Consider the following 18,554-nt stretch of genomic DNA (forward strand, 5'->3'; position numbering starts at 1 on the left):
TAATGTCATTTCTTCTTAGGAGCAAATACCTTCCACTGTCAAAATCACTGAGATGGAAGATTTGCCTGCCCTGTTTTGGGCAATCACAGTCCATTCCCCAGAGTCACTGGGTGCTGCTGGTACGATAATCAGCGATTGGGTACCATCTTCTTTGATGACTATTTTATGGGTGAAGTCATTGACGATTTGCTGGCCTGTGAAAATAAGTGGAAAATTAGGTACTGGAGTTCAAACCAACCAACCGAGAAACCTCTTGAGCATACATACTGAAGGATCCATCTGCAAAATGTAGCATACTTACCATCGTGAAACCAGAATGTCTCCGGCATAGGCCTCCCCACAACCTTTAAGTCAAATCTGGCAGTCTGCCCTTCTAAGCATTTGAAAGATGTGGGTTTTAATACGAAGACCGGCTTATACAGTCTCTCAAGTTGAGACTCATCTGTCTCCTCCAGTCTACGTCCGGGGGACATCCTTGCAGGAGACATCCGGGCTGGTGACATTCTTGCAGGAGACATCCGTATGGGAGACCTACTCACCGAACGGGGGGAGACAGACCTGAAAACCAACAAAACAAAAAATTATATCTATACAATCATGCAGTATAAAGCTCAGCAAAATAACCTATCTTATTATTGGTTTATTAGAGCTCACCTCAAACTCAATGGAATACAAAATGGAAGGAATTGTTCTTGCCTAAAGCTATGCTTTCCCTGTGCCCTTGAGAGCAGAGTAGGTAGTTATTCAACATGTGCAGGAGCCCAGGCTGGAAACCTTAGAACAAGGTTTTGCTGAGTCAATGCTGACTCACAGGGATCTCCCTGTGGGCTTCTGAGACGGTCACTGTTTATGGGAGTGGAAAGCCTGGTCTGTCTCCCACGGAGCCACTGGTGGTTTCCAACTGCAGACTGGAGATTGCAGCCCAGTGTATAACTAGGTTATATATTTATATAACTAGGTTAAGTCAATCATTGAATACATTTATAGAAAAATAAAATATACTTCCTGTAACCTAAGAGGTGAAGAGGAAATTATATTTGGGAAACAATCCCATGCTACACATTGCAGACAAGCTGTGTGGATTTCAAGTGCTGGCACTGCCATTTACAGTGAGTCAAGGAAGGCAATTTTCAGAAAATCTTAGAGCCTCACTATTCCCAACTCAAAAAATACCAATAATAAGGTTTTTGTAAAGTTTAGGGCAAAAAAGTAACAAAACAGCGGTGGTTGAGTAAATTCTGACTTGTGGTAATTCCGTATGCTGCAGAGTGTACTGTGCTCCACAGTCTTCAATCACAGCGATCTTTCCTAAAAGTAGATCACCAGATGTTTCCTCCAAGCCACCTCTGGATGGATCAAACTCTCAAGCTTTTCATTAGCAGCTGCAAACTGCTACATGAGCCATTGTGCTACCCAGAGACTCCAAATTTGGAATAAGGTGGAGACAGATCAGGCATTAAATAAATGATAAAACTCAAAACTCACTGCCACGGAGTTAATCCCCTCTCTTAGTCGCCCTATGGGACCGAGTAGAGCTGTCCCTGTGGGTTTCTGAGACCGTAACTCTTCCCTGGAGCTTCTGGTGGCTTTGAAAAGCTGACTTATGGTTGGTAGTCCATTTCATCACCCACTGCCTCACCAAGGTGCCTAAATACACAATATCTATCATATTCATTGTAATTTTAGAACATACTACGCTAAACTGATAAAAATCATTTGCTCATTTTAGCACAAAGGCAAGAGACAAAAAACTCTTAGCAATCATCTATACAATGCTTTCAGTTTTCTATTGCATCTCACAAATCATAAGCTGCTGCTGAACTATTTGATATTTTAAAACAATTTGCACGAAGCACTGCTAGTCTTACCTGATTCTGCTCATTGGCTCTGGGGTAGGTATGTAAGTCGGAGCTCCAAATGGAGCGGCAGGCTCCACATACAACTTTCCTGAACAAATTGCATTTCCTTTGACATTGCTGGCGAACGCGGTGTAGATCCCTTCATCTTCTGGAAGAACAACAGGTATACGCAGGCTGGCTCTGCCATCTTGCAGAAAGTCCACCTGGTACCGTTCTCCATGTTTTACACGCTTGCCATCTTTGTACCATGCGATCTGCAAAGAAAAACATGCTCAGGTGAATAAAACTTGAGCTCATATGGTTGTACGGTGACTCATGTGTGTCCTTATTGTGGCAGTGGAGGTATGATGCTTGCGTTTTACCTTGGGCAATGGATATCCAGACATCTTGCAGTGAAAAGTAACACCCATACCCTCAAGAATTCGGTAATTTTTGATTCGTAAATCAAATCCTGCTTCCACAGCTTCAGATTCAGAAATGTCAACTGACATCTTCTCTTCTCCATCTTCTTCAAGAAGTTCTTCTAATGTAGTCTTTATTATTCTGTATTCGATTTCTTTAATAAGTCTTTCTTCAAAGGAAGAAATATGGAATTCCTGTGCAGTAAGAAAATGACAGTTTTTAAAAAAAGACATATAATCACTGACAGAAGTTTCTTAAGAATGTATATTAGTTCCACAGATAAGGATTAATTAAGACATTGTGACTGAGAGAAAAATCTTAGAAGCCTTAAAAAATTATTTTTAATCTGCATTATAATCATCTTTGCCAGTGAATGCTGTGACTTCTTGAATAAAATGGTATTCTAAGAATGGGGCTTATATTTGAGATGTTCATCATACAGATGAAAGGATCTTGGAAGTAATGAACTTGTTTGTGTTACCAGCTGTCTTTTGATGTGTATGTGGAATTCCTATTTCTAAAGCCACACATTTGCATCTGTGAAAATGTCATGACCATGAATTAAGCTTGCCAGCAGTCAACCTAGACCCAAGCAAACAAAGGGAACAGGTAGGAGGAGAAAATCATTTGCGGCATTGGAGACTATTATTTACGGCCTTGGAGACTATTATTTACGGCACTGGAGACTATTGTTTACGGCATGGTGTGTTCGGTCACTCTTAGACTCACCTGGTCCTCTACAAAAGTTCTGACCATGACAGTGTCTTTGGCCATTTTCTTTCTAATTAAGGCCTGTTCTCTTTCATACTCCTTTTCGTAGTCAGAGTATCCAAATCCAGGTGCTGTTTCTCCAACTTTAGGTTCTTGCACAAAGGCAGTCATTTGTGTCTGGTAAAGCATTTCATGCTGGGATTTCATCAGTGCCTCATATTCAGCTAGGATTAAGAACAGTAGTTAAGCTTTTTACGTTCTTATTAAAATGCACTCATGCCACTGTTCACTCAGGCAGGCCCTATAATCAAGCAAACTTACAAGCATCAGATTTTCCAAATAGTCATTGTCAAAGATCCCACGAAATATTCAGTACGTCACTCAACTTTGAAACCTAATCTATGAAGTCAAATCAGGTAGTTAATGTAGAAATAATTGTCTATTTCCGGCCAATCCTTTGGGGTCTACCTTGGAGGTCTTCCCTAAATTGCTACGTGGTTTTTGGCAATCGATTCACCTTTTCCATCTTAAAGTGTTTTATCTGCTCAGTTTATCTCATAACTTCCCCTTAAGGGTGCTTGGAAGATCAAATGAGACAGAGCGTGAGACGCTTCTTTGTCGGGATGGCCTGCTTCTTGAGACAATGCTGGCCCGTGGACACAATGTGCTTGGTCTGATTGTTATTAAAATGGTTTTCTTTCAAATGATACATGTGCATTGAAAATCTTGCTTTCCAGTTATCTTACAAATACTGGGAACTCAGAAACACAGAGCCCAGAGCAGGTGTCACAGAGAGCTGTGAAGCCACAGCCGTCTTGCGCCCGGCTGCCGTTGTTTCACTATGCGAATAACGTGGACGAGTCCTGAACAGTCGAAGGTCCCATGTGCCTACAATCAATGCACCAGACAGAAACGATTGCTAGATCTTAGAAGTTTAGCACAAGCATGACGCTTGAGGCCAGCTGGTCTAAAGCACCCCTTGTAGTAGAGTGGAGGGCAAGGGAGAGTCCTTGTAGAGAAGGTGGCAGCGCTATCTCTGGTTCCTGAAGTAGCCTCTCCACAAACACCCAGCACTGCCACCCTTGCGTTTCTAGTCTTAGAGTCGCACTCACCTTCTTCAAGCAAGGAAGCAGATGCGTACGTTTCTCCATGCTTATTCCGAATAACTATCGTGTATTCTCCAGCGTCATCAGCAAACGTCATAGAAATCACCAGCTTGCACTCACCAGTTTGTTTGTTGTAACTCACTTTGTATCTTTATGGAAAGGAATAAGTCATTCAATCGACAATTTGTCAATGGACTGTGGTGTAAAATTCAATGATCCCAAACCTGGGTCTAAGCCCCACCACAGATGGTAACTAGAAGATTACTGAACTGAAGAAAAATGCATGTGCTGAAGTAAGAGAGGCCAAAAAAGCTAAAATGTTCATTTTAAGCAATAGTCTGGCATTGTTTAACATACAGATCGGTGTCAAATATGACTGGCACTGTTGGATACGTTTTGGATTGCTAATCACAAAGTTAGTGGTTCAAACCCACTCACTGCTCCTCAGGAGAAAGAGCAAGCTATCTGCTCCCATTAAGATTTACAGCCTCAGAAACCCCAGGTCACCTTGCTATGAGTTGGAATCTGCTTAAGTGTAAGCTGATTTTCCCCCTGTTTTTATAAAGAGACACATGGGCTTCAGTGATTCATGAACAAATGATGGGGTTACTTAAGCAGCAGGTATTTTGCTGTTCATTGTTCCATTTGAAGAGCCAGTGAATGATCACAAGAGTACATTTCTTTCCATAATTTAGCATTAGACTCTTAGTGCAGCACATTTCTTATTACTAAGAGATGACAGCTACATTTTCAGATTATCTAGTTAGTCTTTTCTTGTCTCAAGTTGTAGACAACTTAGAAATAAAGTTTCTCTTTAATTGCTACTTTAGTTAGCATAGATTTTCATGCAAAACTAGCTTTTTTGTCTTTGTGGGTTCCTTATTTTTTATCTTTTAATGATTTAATTTTGTCATTTTTATTGAAAATTGTTTGGGGAAGCATATATGTCTGGCCATGTGGGAAAAAATCCATATTTGTCTCTGTCACTAGCAATATACATGAAATAAAGAAGTCCTGGTAGCATAGTTGTTAAGCTCTCAGCTGCGAGCCTGGTGGTCATTGGTTCAAATCCATCAGCTGCTCCAAGGGAGATAGTTGTGCCTATCTACTTCTGCAAAGATCCCACGTTGGAAACCCATTAGAGCAATTAACTTTGTTCTATACGGTTACCACTATAGGGTCCCTACGAGTCGAAATCAGTTCGACAGCAACAGATATAAGTTAAAATTTTATATAAAGAAGCATGAGGGGGCTTCAAAAGTTCACGGGGAAATGCCATGCCTCGAGTGTCTGCTTGTGTTGCATGGCTTTATTTCCCAATAAAACTTTATTTAAAACAATGATAACACCTCCAAAGAAACTATGGCAACTTCACCAGAAAAGAAGGTATGTTTAAGGGAGGGTGACCAAAGTACATTCTACTTTGCACAAGGCCCGGCATACCTATCATATAAGTTACAGGGAATTCTATGGAGAATGCATCAGAATACCTGTAGCCAGTGGTCAGAGGAATACCGGCTTTCTTCCAGTAGATGTGGGGCTGTGGGTTGCCACCAATCTGACATTCAAAGACAACGCTCCCGCCTTCGACCAGTTTCTGGACCACTGGCTTCGTAATGAAGAAAGGGGCAGCAGGTTCTCCGGGCCCTGCTTGCTCCTCCGCAATACTCGCATCCGTCATCACCACGTCTCTTGACTCCACAAAGCTGAAAAGACAAGTCCCTTCTTATTAGCTTCTGGGTCACCTGTTAAAGTACTGAACATGAAAACTGTACTGGCACGGCGACAGAACATTTTGTTTTACCGTTTCTCTTCTGTGATATATTTCTCAGCGATGGCTGTTGTTTCCTTTTCAAACTCTTCGGACACTAGAGGAAGACAAAAGTCTCTCATGTAAGTCAGGCCTTTCTGTTAGAGACCCCCGCTGAATACCGACAGCTGTGTTGACTTCATACGCCAGCCCTCAATTCCCAGCGAGGAAAGGCGTGTCCGTGAGAGTGACACCGTGTGAGGAAGCCCTGGGGGAGGGGGCTGCGCACCTTGAACAGCCAGGTAGCAGGACGTGCTGACGGTTCCAGCCTCGTTCACCGCACTGCAGGTGAATCTTCCGCTGTCTTCTGCGAAGGCTTCGCGAATCATAAGTCGAGCGATTCCATTCTGGAAGGTGATCTGGAAATCAATGGAACTTTCGATTTGGTAGTCTTCTCTGTACCACGTCACTGTTGGAGATGGGTATCCAGAGATGTGGCACTCCAAGGTGACAGATTCACCTTCGATGACAGTGACATTTTTTAAGCCCTGAATGGAGAAGGAAAAGGAAATAATATTATTACTGCCATGACTGATATTATTGAATCGCACATGTGAAGAATGCTGAGGTGAAAAATGTTTCATGACACATCCATTCGCCACAATCGAGAAGGAAAGCATATGTGTACACCTTCGTCTATCACCACTACACTCTATGCCTTGGAGTCAAATTTGCACATTCTAATTGTCACGAAATGGCAAGTTAGAATCGGATGGTTTCAAGTCACTGCGTGAGGGAGAGATGCTAGTCTTGGAATCTTACTGCTCCGGGCAGTTCCACCCTGTCCCACGGGGCGGGGCGGGGAGGGGGCTGTGAGTTGGCATTGCCTCGATGACAATAGTTTGTTTGGGTTGGGTTTGGCATGTGAACTATGCTAATATCATTGGTCCCACCTATGCAAATCTTTTGGTCCCCAAAGTCAATCCTCACAATTCTAATTTATTAAAGATGTTAACAGGTGAAAAATGCTCAGCATATAATTATTTGGCCAGAGCAGCCTCCTCTCACCAGGCAGGCCTCACCCATTCAAATGGAAGGTAAAATGCTTATCAGCAAATACCACCTCTTCACCAGAGCTTTCCATGTTACCCCCACTGGGAAATCAACGACCTTTTCCCTGAATTCTCCCTTTGCTAGATGTTGACCACCTTCTACAGTTTATTGTATTTGCTTATGTACATTTTCTCTGATCACAATGCAAAGATTTCTGTGAGCTTCTCTGATTTATTTCTCTACAGCTACATATGAATGCCTGACTCATAGTAAAAGCTCATTAAATATCTGTTGAATAAGCAAATTTCCCCTTTTCTTGCCAAATCTTACCTGGGATTTAAGTATTTGTACATTACTCCGGTAAGTGTGGGGCACTGAGTTGTGGAAACATACAGTACTATTTAACCCAACATGCAGGGCGTCCAACGCAGTTGAACTTCTCTACTCACCGAGACTAAAGTTGGTGGAGTCACAGGGATTTCGACAGGTGCAGGCACTCTGGCTGCTTCTGCCACCTGCAATTTCACAGAGGAAGTTAATAACCCGCCCGAGACATCAGGGGAAAGCTTAAACATTTAGCATGCGCCAATTTGCTCTGTCAGTAGAAAATAATTTGAGGAAAAAGATCGCTGATAAACATGGGGTACGGTACTCCACAAAATGAAGCTTGAACAAGGTCAAGGGAAAGGCAAGGCCCTGCATTGGTTAGGTACACAGGACAGACCGGCTGAGTGAGGGCCCAGCCCTGAAGGATCAAGAAACAAGGAAAGCCAGGGGCTCACCTTGGCTTCACGCCGGTGCCGCACTTCCATGTGCTCCTCACGGACCATGGCTCCAGTGATGCTCACCCCAAGTTCCTTTTTCACCTCGATGCCAGCTTGACTCTTGTAAGTGTCTGGCATGTCAGCAAAGGGGAACTGAGGTGAAGGGGTGGGCTCGGCCCTTACTCTCAGCTCCCCAGGCTTCACAGTAGGAGCCTTGACGGATTTGGTGATCTTCTGAGTAGAAGACGTGGTTGACAGTTCTTTTTGTAAAGTGGCGATAGCGCTTCCGGCTATCGATGCCTGGAGAGAAGGAGCGTTAGAAAATCAGGAGCTTGGCCTGCTAGTCGAGGCTCCACTTAGAGGTGATTCACCACTGGCATTCTTGTACTGAATCTGAGTCTGTTTTATTACACGCGGTCGCTTTTTTAACGTTTTCACGAACACCCTTACAGTTGATGCAAAGTCCATTAGCAATAAGCCAGTTTTATAGTTTATTGTCATCCCTGCTGGTTTGTAAAACACTGTGTTTTAAATACAGTGAACCCTCGCCACTTCGTGCTTCGACTTCCGCGGCTTCACTCTAACGCGGTTTTTGCGTAACAGCGCATGCTCTGTCATTACTGCCACTGATTGGCTCATACTGTACATGCTTGATGCCATAAATATTATAATAATAATAAATGATAATTGTAACATCCAAAATGTTTTACTGTATTTTCCCTTTTTCGTTTAATAAATTGGGTAATACGAGTGTAATGGTGACTAAAGGGTGTTTTTTCATGTCCTCTATGCTCTAACTACAAAAATATTTGATTTACAAATAAGGAATCCTACTTCGCGGAATTTCATTTATCACGGTAGGGTCTAGAACTGATTAACCGTGATAAACGAGGGTTCACTGTATATATATTTAAAAAGGATTGCATTCAGAACCGCCTTATCTTGCAGCTGTTATCACAAAGGGTTATCTGAAGTTCATTCATAACATTTCACTTAGCCATCTTAATAACTGCTGCATTTAAAAAAAATCACTTTATTGGGGGCTCTTACAACTCTTGTTACAAACCATACATCAATTGTATCCAACATATTCATACCTATATTCCATCATCCTTTTCTAGACATTTACTTTCCACTGAGCCCTTGGGATCAGCTATTAATTGCTGCATTATAAGGAGCCTTAGAGGAAAATTCAAAATCAACAAGTTATTAAAATACTTGGTAAATTCCTAAGAACGTGTTTGTTCTGAAAATGATGATGGCAGCATATGTACAAATGTGCCTGATACAATTGATGTATGGATTGTATAAGAGCTGTAAGAGCCCACAATAAAATGACTCATTTTAAAAACAGAAACACATTTGGGTTTCAGCCTCCACTCGCTGTGAAAGATGAACAGGGAGACATGCAAAAACACTTCCAAGGCTTTCTTACTGCTCTTCTCCTGCTGCGACCTATGGCTAGTGGACTTCTCTAGTCATTTGGGTATGCTATCAAATATAGGAATTATACAGTAAAACCTGCAAAAGCCAGGACCTGTATAAGAAGGACACGTGGCAGAGAAGGAAAGCTCAATGTTTTTCCATCAATAGAAAAGTGGTAAGCTGCACTCGGTGGAAAACTTTCGAGACCCAGCAAACCGAGGCTGTTCTGCTGAGTTCGGCTCTCCTAAGCTTCACTCTATGAAGCTTACAATTCTTTGCAGGCCCAGAAGGTCTGGATCTTTTGCCTTGGATCATGTACAACAGGAGCAAGAGTGGCTATTCTGAAAGATTACGATGCCTATCAACTTTCTAAGGTTTGTAACTTTCCCTGGAGGATTCCTGGTGGTGCAGCTGTTGAAGTGCTTGGCTGCTAACCTCAGGTCAGCAGCGTGAATGCCTCAGCTGCTCCACAGGAGAAGGATGTGCCTGTCTGCTGCCCTGATGATGGACCACCTTGGAAATCCTATGGGACAATTCCACTCTGTGCTACAGGGTTGCTGCGAATTGGCGTTGACTTGATGGCAATGGACTTGAGAACTTTCATTCATGCAGAACTAATAAGGGGGCAAACTGGCTTCTAACCTAGAGCTGCTTGATTTTAAATCCAGCCCAAACACCACACAGTACCACGTTTCCATCTTGCTACAGTGATGATTTGAATGTATGATCCCTCAAGGTATGTCTGTCTTTATTTTTGGAATCTACCCACATTTAATTTTACTCTGAACTCTCTCCCAGTCTAAGGGGAGCTAAAGTGTGTTTTTGGTGTTGTTGTTAGGTGCCGCCATCTTTATGGGAGCAGACCACCAGGTCTTTTTCTCATGGAGCCTCTGGGTGGGTTTGAACCGCCAACCTTTCAGTTAGCAGCCAGCTGCTTTAACTGGTGCATCACCAGGGTTCTTTGAACTTTATATGACACTATCTTTCAAGAAATCTTTAGAACAAGAGTAAGCACAGATTCTAAGTTTTGCCTGAAATATAAAACAGAGAGATCTGTACGGGTCTGTGGGGTTCTGAGAGGAGTAAGGTTAACTAGCCCCTGCTACTCCAAGCTCATCCTGCTGGGCACGTTTCAGAAACCAGACTTTAGAGTGTGTCTGTCATGAATGCAAACAGACGTCAACAAAAGGAGACTCTTATAGGCGCATGACCAAGTACATCCGTTCTTTCTTTTGAGCTAGACATTTCTTTATTATGCTCCTGAGCCTCTTACCTCATATCCATGTTCTGTCTTAGGAACGGAAATTTTAGACACGGTAAAGTGGGGGCTTGCTGTGCGGGGGCGTTTATCCACATGGACTAATCTTTCAGTTGTGAGGTCTGTTGTTTTCTTGATCTGCATGGAAATGAAACTCAGTGATCGATTGTTCACCTGTTGACCACAGGAATCAAGGTTACTTTCCCCTTGAATATGGCGAGGGACCAGGAAGCAGCCGACTCACCTGTGATGATATGTGCATTCCCATTTGATCAGTAGTTGTGACGTGAGTCTCAGAAGGAGAAGGGATCACTACAGGCTTGACCGCCTTAGGGACGACCTGGGGTTCCGAGGCTGGACGTTGGGGCTGCTCAGCTACCTTTGTGGCGGACACTTGCTCCTTGTATCCATACTCCACTGTGGTCTGCTGAGCATAGGATTCTTCCAGAGGCCCAGGCTCTCTGGGCTCTCTGACACGGGCCTGGTCCACAGCAGCGACAACTGTGGCTACAGCTTCAGCCTTTTTCCCAACGCCCACCTGGAGACAATGTTGGCAGAATTAATACACGGTAGTGTCAGCGTCCCTCTGGGGGATCTCCTTCTTGGATGTGTTAGTATTTTGGGCCATTGAGTGAGTTCTCACTGGTCGCATCCCATGTGACCGACAGAACTGCCCCGTCAAGTTTCCTAGGCTGTACTTTTTATCGGAGTAGACGGTTGGGTCTTTCTTTCCTCCTGTGGAATGACTGACAGGTTGGAGCCGCCAGCCTTTCGGTGAGCAGCCCAGTGCTTAACTATTGTGCCACTAGTTCTCCTTCTTCCTGGGCAGCCATGCAAACACAACTAAGTGACAGGCAAATGGCAGCCCGGGCAACGTGACAAGGTGAAGTGTTTCCAGAAATTTAACTCAGGAACACACTCGGAAACTTCACACCTCATTGGTTATGTTGCATAGCTACCTATTTTGATACATTTAACAAATATATCTGTTTAAATATGTGAGGTATGAAACCACATAGACACAACATAGGAAAACTCCAGACAGGTAAAGTAGAAGGAGAGTTTGAGCCTGGGCAGGCACTGCTCTGAGGCAGTCAGTTAGGGCTTGGGGAATGAGAACTGTGGGCGGTTATCTCCTTTGGTTGTTGTTGTCTTGTTGATGGCTATTGGTCTGGAATTGACACAATGACAGCCACGATAACAATGCCTCAAATACTGTCTTAGTGCCGTCCAGAAAAATCAGTTGCTACGGAGTTGGATGGCTGCATGCAAATGAGGTCACGTGAAAGTGCACAAACACACCATGAGCATGTTAATTCACTTATGATTCCCTAGGGAGGAGATTTGCTTAATCTATTAGAAAACATCTCTCTTAAAACATATGAATGAAAATACTCTGATTTAAAAGAAAGTCTGATCATGTTTGGATTCCCGAGAACAGCCTTTCACCATTGAAGTTCAACTCACTTTCTTTATGGTCGGTACTTAAGGCAAAGAAGGAAAAGAAAGGCCGTTTTCTCATCTCTATAAATCTGATGAACATGGATGGAAGAGCCATTTGGAAGGACGGCTCTCTTTTTAAAAAACAAACCACGTCCATTTGGCTTACACACGACGAAGCTCTGCGGTCCTTCGGAATGAGATATTGCTATACTCATCTCACCAGGCCCATTCAATGTGCTTTAAAACTAATGAGAGAATATTAAATTAGTGCCCACTTTCTTTGCCTCCAGCTGTGAACAGAATTCAGAGTGATTCTGAATTTTCCCCCCATGTATCTTTAGAAATTATTCTCTAAACAGTTTAAAAATTATTCTCTAAACAGTTTAGAATATAAACGAGGGTCTTGGAGATAGAATTGGCCCCATCGTTGTCAAGGTCTTCATTCAGTCCTTCCTTCCAAGGAGGAAGACCCAAATAATCTAACCCTTTTTTGGAAGACTGCAAGCACACCATTCACTTTTCATTGCATCTTTATAAGTAACTATAAAAATATAGGCGAGACTCAGGTGAATTAAGTTTGACCATTTGTTTCAAGTTTGTAAGTGTTTAAGGCATACAAGTGTACATACGTGTGTGTGCATACACACACAGGGGGATTTTAAAAATCCTCAGAAAATTGAATTAAAAGATAATGGGATTTTCTGTGAACTTTCTGAAGCCCCCCATGTGTATGTATGTATTTGTATGTGTGCATTATATACATACACTTCACTTGTAGAGTGATCTCACTTACATAATATCTCAATTGTACCTTTCATCCAGTCTACAAGGTTGAACTTTAGTCTAACAGTGAGAAAATTGAGACTCAAAGAAATTGTCATTTGTCTAAACCACACAAATTTTGTTCTTAAGCTAAGACGTATGCAAAAAGCCTTAATTATGGTAGAACATTTTAAATCAGGAAGACAGCTATATCATATGTTCTTCAAGTAAAACATGTGAAATGCAGACAATTGTGAGTACTGTGTGCTGGCAGTGGCTCTTGTTTCTTACTGGCCTCTAACCACCCTCATATTTTCGGAACCTAGACAAGCAAGAACAAGGGGACCAGAAGACCCCAATTCACACTCATTAAGTGTTGAGAATTAACCTAGGGAATACAAAGGAAAGTGTGATTTAATTTGGCTTTTCTCAACTACAAATGCCAACTCTTCCAAGCTGGGGAACCGGGAATGCATCTAACCATTGATGATGGCTGGTTTATAGTTAAGCAGTTAGATGGAGCACTGGGAGCACACGACTTAGATGGATGGAGAGTTAGGAGAACTGATGGATGATGGAATGGCATGAAGCTTTTCACCTCCACAGCATCAGTTTTCATCTCTGCGTGAAAAAGATGGATTTGTTCTTGCTTGGTTGTGAATCCTTGTCTAGTCTTTGACAGTGTGGTTGGCTCAGGAGATTTAATAGAGGTCACTACTACCTTAGGGATAGACATTTTCTCAGCTTCCATCCTCAGCTAATTTTTCAACAAAAGAAGATAGTCAAGTTTATATCAGGACCAGAAAAAATTAAATCAATTACATGAGGAAAGGTATATTTTGGAATTTCTGCCATCCTATCAGCATTTTTAAGCCTTCAAACCTTCTGGAAGGTAAATATGTCTGTAAGTACATTAGGTTAAAGGCTTAAAAAAGCTTATCCCAAATCCTGTCTTTGAAAAAATAAAAGTTGTACAGACAGACAATGGCACTGAGGGAACATACAATAAGGCTCATATATGATATATGATCTATATTATATAGATCATATATATGATATCATATATGATATATCATATATGATATCCAATAAAATGAAAAACTTTAGTTGCTAATTTCCAAATACTATATTAGCAATAAAGAAGACATTAGGCAAAGACCTCTTTCTGGGTAAACTGCAGGACTACAGGGCATAGATTAAATCATGGACATGTCATAGCTGCACATAGATGCAGTTATTCTTTGTGGCTTATGTGCATTTGCTTTAGTTGGATAATTCCTTGTCTAGATTTTACTATTATATCATGTTTAGCTTTGGTGAGAGTACAACAGCCTCTCGATCATCTTCTCTGCTGCTTTTCTTATCTGATATTTGCTGAAGGGAAATAAAGATCAAGTTTCACATGAGAAAAATCACAAAATAATTTTCCTGTACAAATCCATAGTGTATAACATAATATAATGGATTTTTGATCCCCTCAATATACACATCTTCTTGTCAAGAAATGAGATTTATCATTTACTTATACAATTAATTTTATGCACGTGATTCTCTGCATGCAATTTCAGTCAAGTTCTGGATAATTTTGAGATACTAATAATAGAAAGTTGGAAGTAATAGCTAAGAGATCAGCGAGGAAAGGAATAGGTAGTCCTATTAGCAGCCATACATAAGTAGGGGCTTTCTTGGTGACCAATTGTTTCATTGCAAAAAGTAGATTTGGTTAATAGTGTTCCACACATCAGGAAGTCTGGTGTTGGCTCTTAATGGATTATCACTGGGTTTCACAGGATACTTGGTACGAATGCATTGTGAAAGGGACGTCACACTTGGAATAGTTACCTTTCCGTGAGTAACCGAGATTTGTTCTCGTCTGGTAGCCATTTCTTCTCTAGTTTTCAGCATTGCTTCTTGTTCTTTGGCTTTAGCAGTGGCCACTGCTATTGTAGACAAGGCAATTTTCTCGGCTTCCTTTCTCATCTGATTATTACAGTAAAAGCCAGGTTTAAGCTCCACAGGGCTTCAGATCCCCATGGTATGACCCGCCCCCTCCCCTCCCCACCCTTCATGAGGATGCGAGGTGAAGTTATTCAGGATTAACCAAACAGGAGAAATTTAAATTTCACTTGACCCAGGTTTGCATATACTGATGGGAACTCACAAAATTTAGAAAGGTTAGCTCTGAGACCCCAAACAAAACAATACCTCTACATGAGGTCCTTTATTAAGTTTTAAAAATTAAACTACGATACTAATCTTCATGCCCCCAAACTGATGATGAATAAAATGCATGACAAGTGTTACACATGGGAAAGACAACTCAAAGGTGCAGGTAAAATTAATGGCAGCGAGTCACACTTCCACTGTTGTGTTGTTAGTGTGGGATTCCTGGAGGAAAACACCGATTAATGACTCATACACATAGTAAGTTAATGGTTCACGAGAAACTAGGTGAAAGACGAACTTTTCACATCTCAAAGATTTGCGGTCACCTTTTCCTGAGTGATCTGCACTTGCTCTCTCTTGGCAGTGATGCCTTCTCTCGTTCTTGCTACGAAGTCTTGTTCTTTGACTTTGGGGGTGGCAACTATGACTTTAGGTACCACTGTTTTTCTGGTTTCTTTCATCGTCTGATCATATGGTGAAGAGAGAGGGGACACAATGGTCATTACATTTGCTACAGCCTTGACGAAGAGAAGCACAAGGCAACTGTGAAACTTAAATCAAAACTGAGAAGAGACAACATTTCTTCCTATTGAAGGACATCTTAATTCCACTTAGCTATCTCAGTCGGTTGCTTTGAGAATCTAGCTTAGTAAAAACTTTAGAATATAAGGCAGCAGGTCTAAAAGTAAAAAAAGTGATTCATAATAAGAGATTCATACATTTCGTTTCTTTCTCTCTCATATTATTATTATTAATGAGAGAGTTCCAGGCAATCCTAAGTAATTTTGCATTTTACCAATTGTCATACACTGGTGTCCACTTCAGTAGGAAGATATGAAAGTGCATTACAATATCTTATTAGTAATAATAAAAAGGTTCTGGAAGTTAGAAGTGAAAGGTGGCAGTGAAAGATACACCGGTGGCAAAGAGACACGATCATGTTTTAATGGGTTTTCTACGTGAGTTATAAGAAAAGGACGAGGTGGAAGAGTGATGATTAAGATGCATGATGGAGATGTTGGTGGTTGGCAAATGAAAGGATGCCAGGGTGAATTTCACAACTGCCGGAAGACTTCACCTGCTCCTGTGTCATGTGCCTTTGGTCTTGTTTTATGGAAATTTCTTCTTGAGCTCCCAGGACTGTTTCTAGTTTTGTGGATTTTGCAGCGGCCACTACCACCATGGCTGCAGCCGTTGTCTCCGCTTCCTGTCTGATCTGATTTTTAGAGTAAAATGAAGATTTGATTTCCAAAGGCGGAAGAGAATCAAGATACCCTTGCAACATTCAGAAGAATACCTACCGTATGCTTAGTGGTGAGAAAGAAACTGTCACCAGCCTACTGCCAAGGGCTTATACAAAGGGATTTCAAAAGGTTCATGGAAAATGCCATTATCCTTTAATTCCGTTTCTTCCACAAACCTTTTGAAGTACCCTCATACTGATGCTTGCTTTCTTAATGAATGAATGCCCTCACCACCCCGCCCCCCTGCCCTCCACCTGTCCTTAGCGAACTGTCCCGAGCTGAAAGATCTCCAGTTTGGGACATCTTGACGTGTTAGGGAACCCAGTGATTGGACACTGGTGAGTGCCTGGGAATCTTTAGGTGGCCCGAACTCACCAGTCACCAGTATTGTGAAGGTAACTAGACTTGCTATGCCCTTCATTCAGTAAATAAGGTTCTTGTTGAGTCCAGAGTCTTACTTGCAGTAAGGAGTGGGAATTCAGCCAACACCCTCACGTCTGTCTAAGTATATAGTATTCTTTTATAATATTATAAAGGTAACTGCAGGGCCGGCAAAGAGCTGGTCACCAGTGAATATGAATATAGGGGCTCCCTTGAACAGGGCCAAGGAAAAATGGAAACTAGTTGCCTCTAGCTGATATTTTTAGGCTTGATTTCATACTTGGGAAAGAAGTTGATTCTACAGACATTGAAATTATCCCTTTAAAGCACACGAGCAGCAAAAACTTCTAGTTTATCTTTATCAATCAGGAATTAAAGGCATTTTATTGAAGATGTGCTGCTCTGCGCTGATGTTTAGTACTTCCTCACACTTACTTGCTATTTAAGTAAAGCATTCATGGCTCACCTCCGCGTGTGCGCGCGCGCACGCCTGCATGTTTCTTTTATACCTATGTAAAGCAGTCTTACACCTATGTAAAGTATTCTTATACCTATGTAAAGTTTGTTATTACAAACTGAGTGATTGAGGGATGATCCTATTCAGGAAAAATGTAAATGTACCAGTGGACCACTAGACATGGTGAAGTCTATTTTCGCCTAAGTATATTCTATAAATTCACAGATGTGCCCAAACTATTCTGGTAGATAGTTTCTCCCAAGCTGATCAACTGAGCAGAAGTTGTGCAATGAGAACAGTATTTGTGTCATGAGTTGTTTCAATAGTAGACAGAAAAACAAAAACGAAACACCACAAAAGACTTCTCCATTTAGAAGTTTTGATGACAAGGAACACACACCTCGCTGGCATGTACTATTTGCCAATGGACCACACACATAGTCTTTGCCAAACTGGCCTTACCATTTCTTGAGTTACTTGTTTTTGTTCTTGTTTTGTAGTAATTCCTCCAGTGATTCTCATTTCTTGTTCTTTGGCTTTAGATGCGGAAATTACTACTTTTGGTACAAATGCTTTTTCAGTTTCTTTTCTTATCTGTAATCAATGACAAAAAATAAATTCCATTGTCTCTTGTTCTCTAATAAAGTAACATAATACTTATCTTAATCTAACAACATAAAATTTTGGAGGAGATGTCACTAATTAAAATCATGTCGTGTTCAATAATATGATCATGATTTTTCTCTGCCAAGCCACAAGTTCTGCTGATTAATGGGGAAAAAAGATAGATTCAATAGTGTTCATTTTGAGTGAGATCATTATAGTCTTCTTTAAAAAGAATTCTAATTTTTATTAATGAGTATTACAACGATAAAATACTTTGCAAATCATTTCATGCGAAGACTTAATTTTCAGTAATATTAGAACCTAGGCTAGTATTAGTAGAATGGACGTCAGCCTTAGAAATAATTTTTTCTGATCCTTTTCCTTATAAGCGAAGGATCACACAGGTAATTCATAATCTGTACTTACATGTTTCCTTTGTAAAATTTCCTACATCTTTGTGATAGCTCAGTAATGTCAAGGCTCACTTTACTAAACTGAGATAATATTGGGAGAAAATTCTTATACATATCTTATGCAAAATATCTTCCAAATCCTTAATCACCTAAAAAAATCCTGCGTTTGGATCTGGACAGCTAAGGCATGTGTATTAGAAGGCAATTTTCCCCACTTGCCCCTTTGACATTCTCAGATGTCAACACGACTCCAATGCCCAATAGCCTTACCAGCTGGCCACGGCCAGTCTGTCCCTGCTGCCTCCAAGCACAGAATACATACAGGGAACTTCTATTTAGCTGTACTCTCTACTGGTCATCTGGTCTACTAAGACCATGCTGCCCAGCCCATTTCAAACTTACATCCAAATGTCTTCCCGAAGAGCTTGGAAGCGGTTGATGTTTTCAAAGCTACCAGTTGGATGTTCTCTTCTACCCTCCCTTCTCCTTCCTCAGCAACACTTGCTCTTCCTGGTTTGGACCCCACTTTCCCTTCGCAACAGTCATGTATTCAGTAAGTGCACGCCCAGATCCGTGTAGGCGAGCCCTCAGCACCTACTTCCAGTGTGTGTTTGCAGAGAGCCCTTGCATCTTACACAAGGGAAACCCCCGTGGCGATGGGGCCGTGGTGCTCAACATCCAGGAATACACACTTTCTTAGAGAGATAGTAGCCAGGCTGTCCAAGAAACACCACCCTCCACAGTGGCGATTAGG

At 41.6% G+C, this 18,554-nt stretch overlaps 1 protein-coding gene across 2 annotated transcripts in view; it reads right to left on the reverse strand.

Annotated features, from left to right (window-relative positions):
• Nucleotides 1-18,554, reverse strand: part of TTN (titin) — a 315,644-nt gene that overhangs the window by 282,270 nt on the left and 14,820 nt on the right. For both annotated transcript variants that reach the window (XM_045294579.1, XM_045294585.1), the window contains exons 10-26: nt 17,244-17,375; nt 15,778-15,915; nt 15,026-15,163; nt 14,376-14,513; nt 10,573-10,866; nt 10,344-10,466; nt 7,664-7,945; nt 7,331-7,396; nt 6,118-6,376; nt 5,883-5,946; nt 5,569-5,784; nt 4,085-4,227; nt 2,991-3,196; nt 2,222-2,455; nt 1,869-2,113; nt 302-558; nt 30-194 (exon numbers count right to left, since the gene is read on the reverse strand). In XM_045294579.1, the coding sequence (XP_045150514.1) occupies nt 30-194; nt 302-558; nt 1,869-2,113; nt 2,222-2,455; nt 2,991-3,196; nt 4,085-4,227; nt 5,569-5,784; nt 5,883-5,946; nt 6,118-6,376; nt 7,331-7,396; nt 7,664-7,945; nt 10,344-10,466; nt 10,573-10,866; nt 14,376-14,513; nt 15,026-15,163; nt 15,778-15,915; nt 17,244-17,375 (3,100 nt within the window). The remainder of the gene's footprint in view (nt 1-29; nt 195-301; nt 559-1,868; nt 2,114-2,221; nt 2,456-2,990; nt 3,197-4,084; nt 4,228-5,568; nt 5,785-5,882; nt 5,947-6,117; nt 6,377-7,330; nt 7,397-7,663; nt 7,946-10,343; nt 10,467-10,572; nt 10,867-14,375; nt 14,514-15,025; nt 15,164-15,777; nt 15,916-17,243; nt 17,376-18,554) is intronic.

Source organism: Echinops telfairi, unplaced genomic scaffold (genome assembly GCF_000313985.2).
Source record: "Echinops telfairi isolate 266 unplaced genomic scaffold, ASM31398v2 ScPeMD7_3;HRSCAF=10, whole genome shotgun sequence".
Lineage (NCBI taxonomy): Eukaryota > Metazoa > Chordata > Mammalia > Afrosoricida > Tenrecidae > Echinops > Echinops telfairi.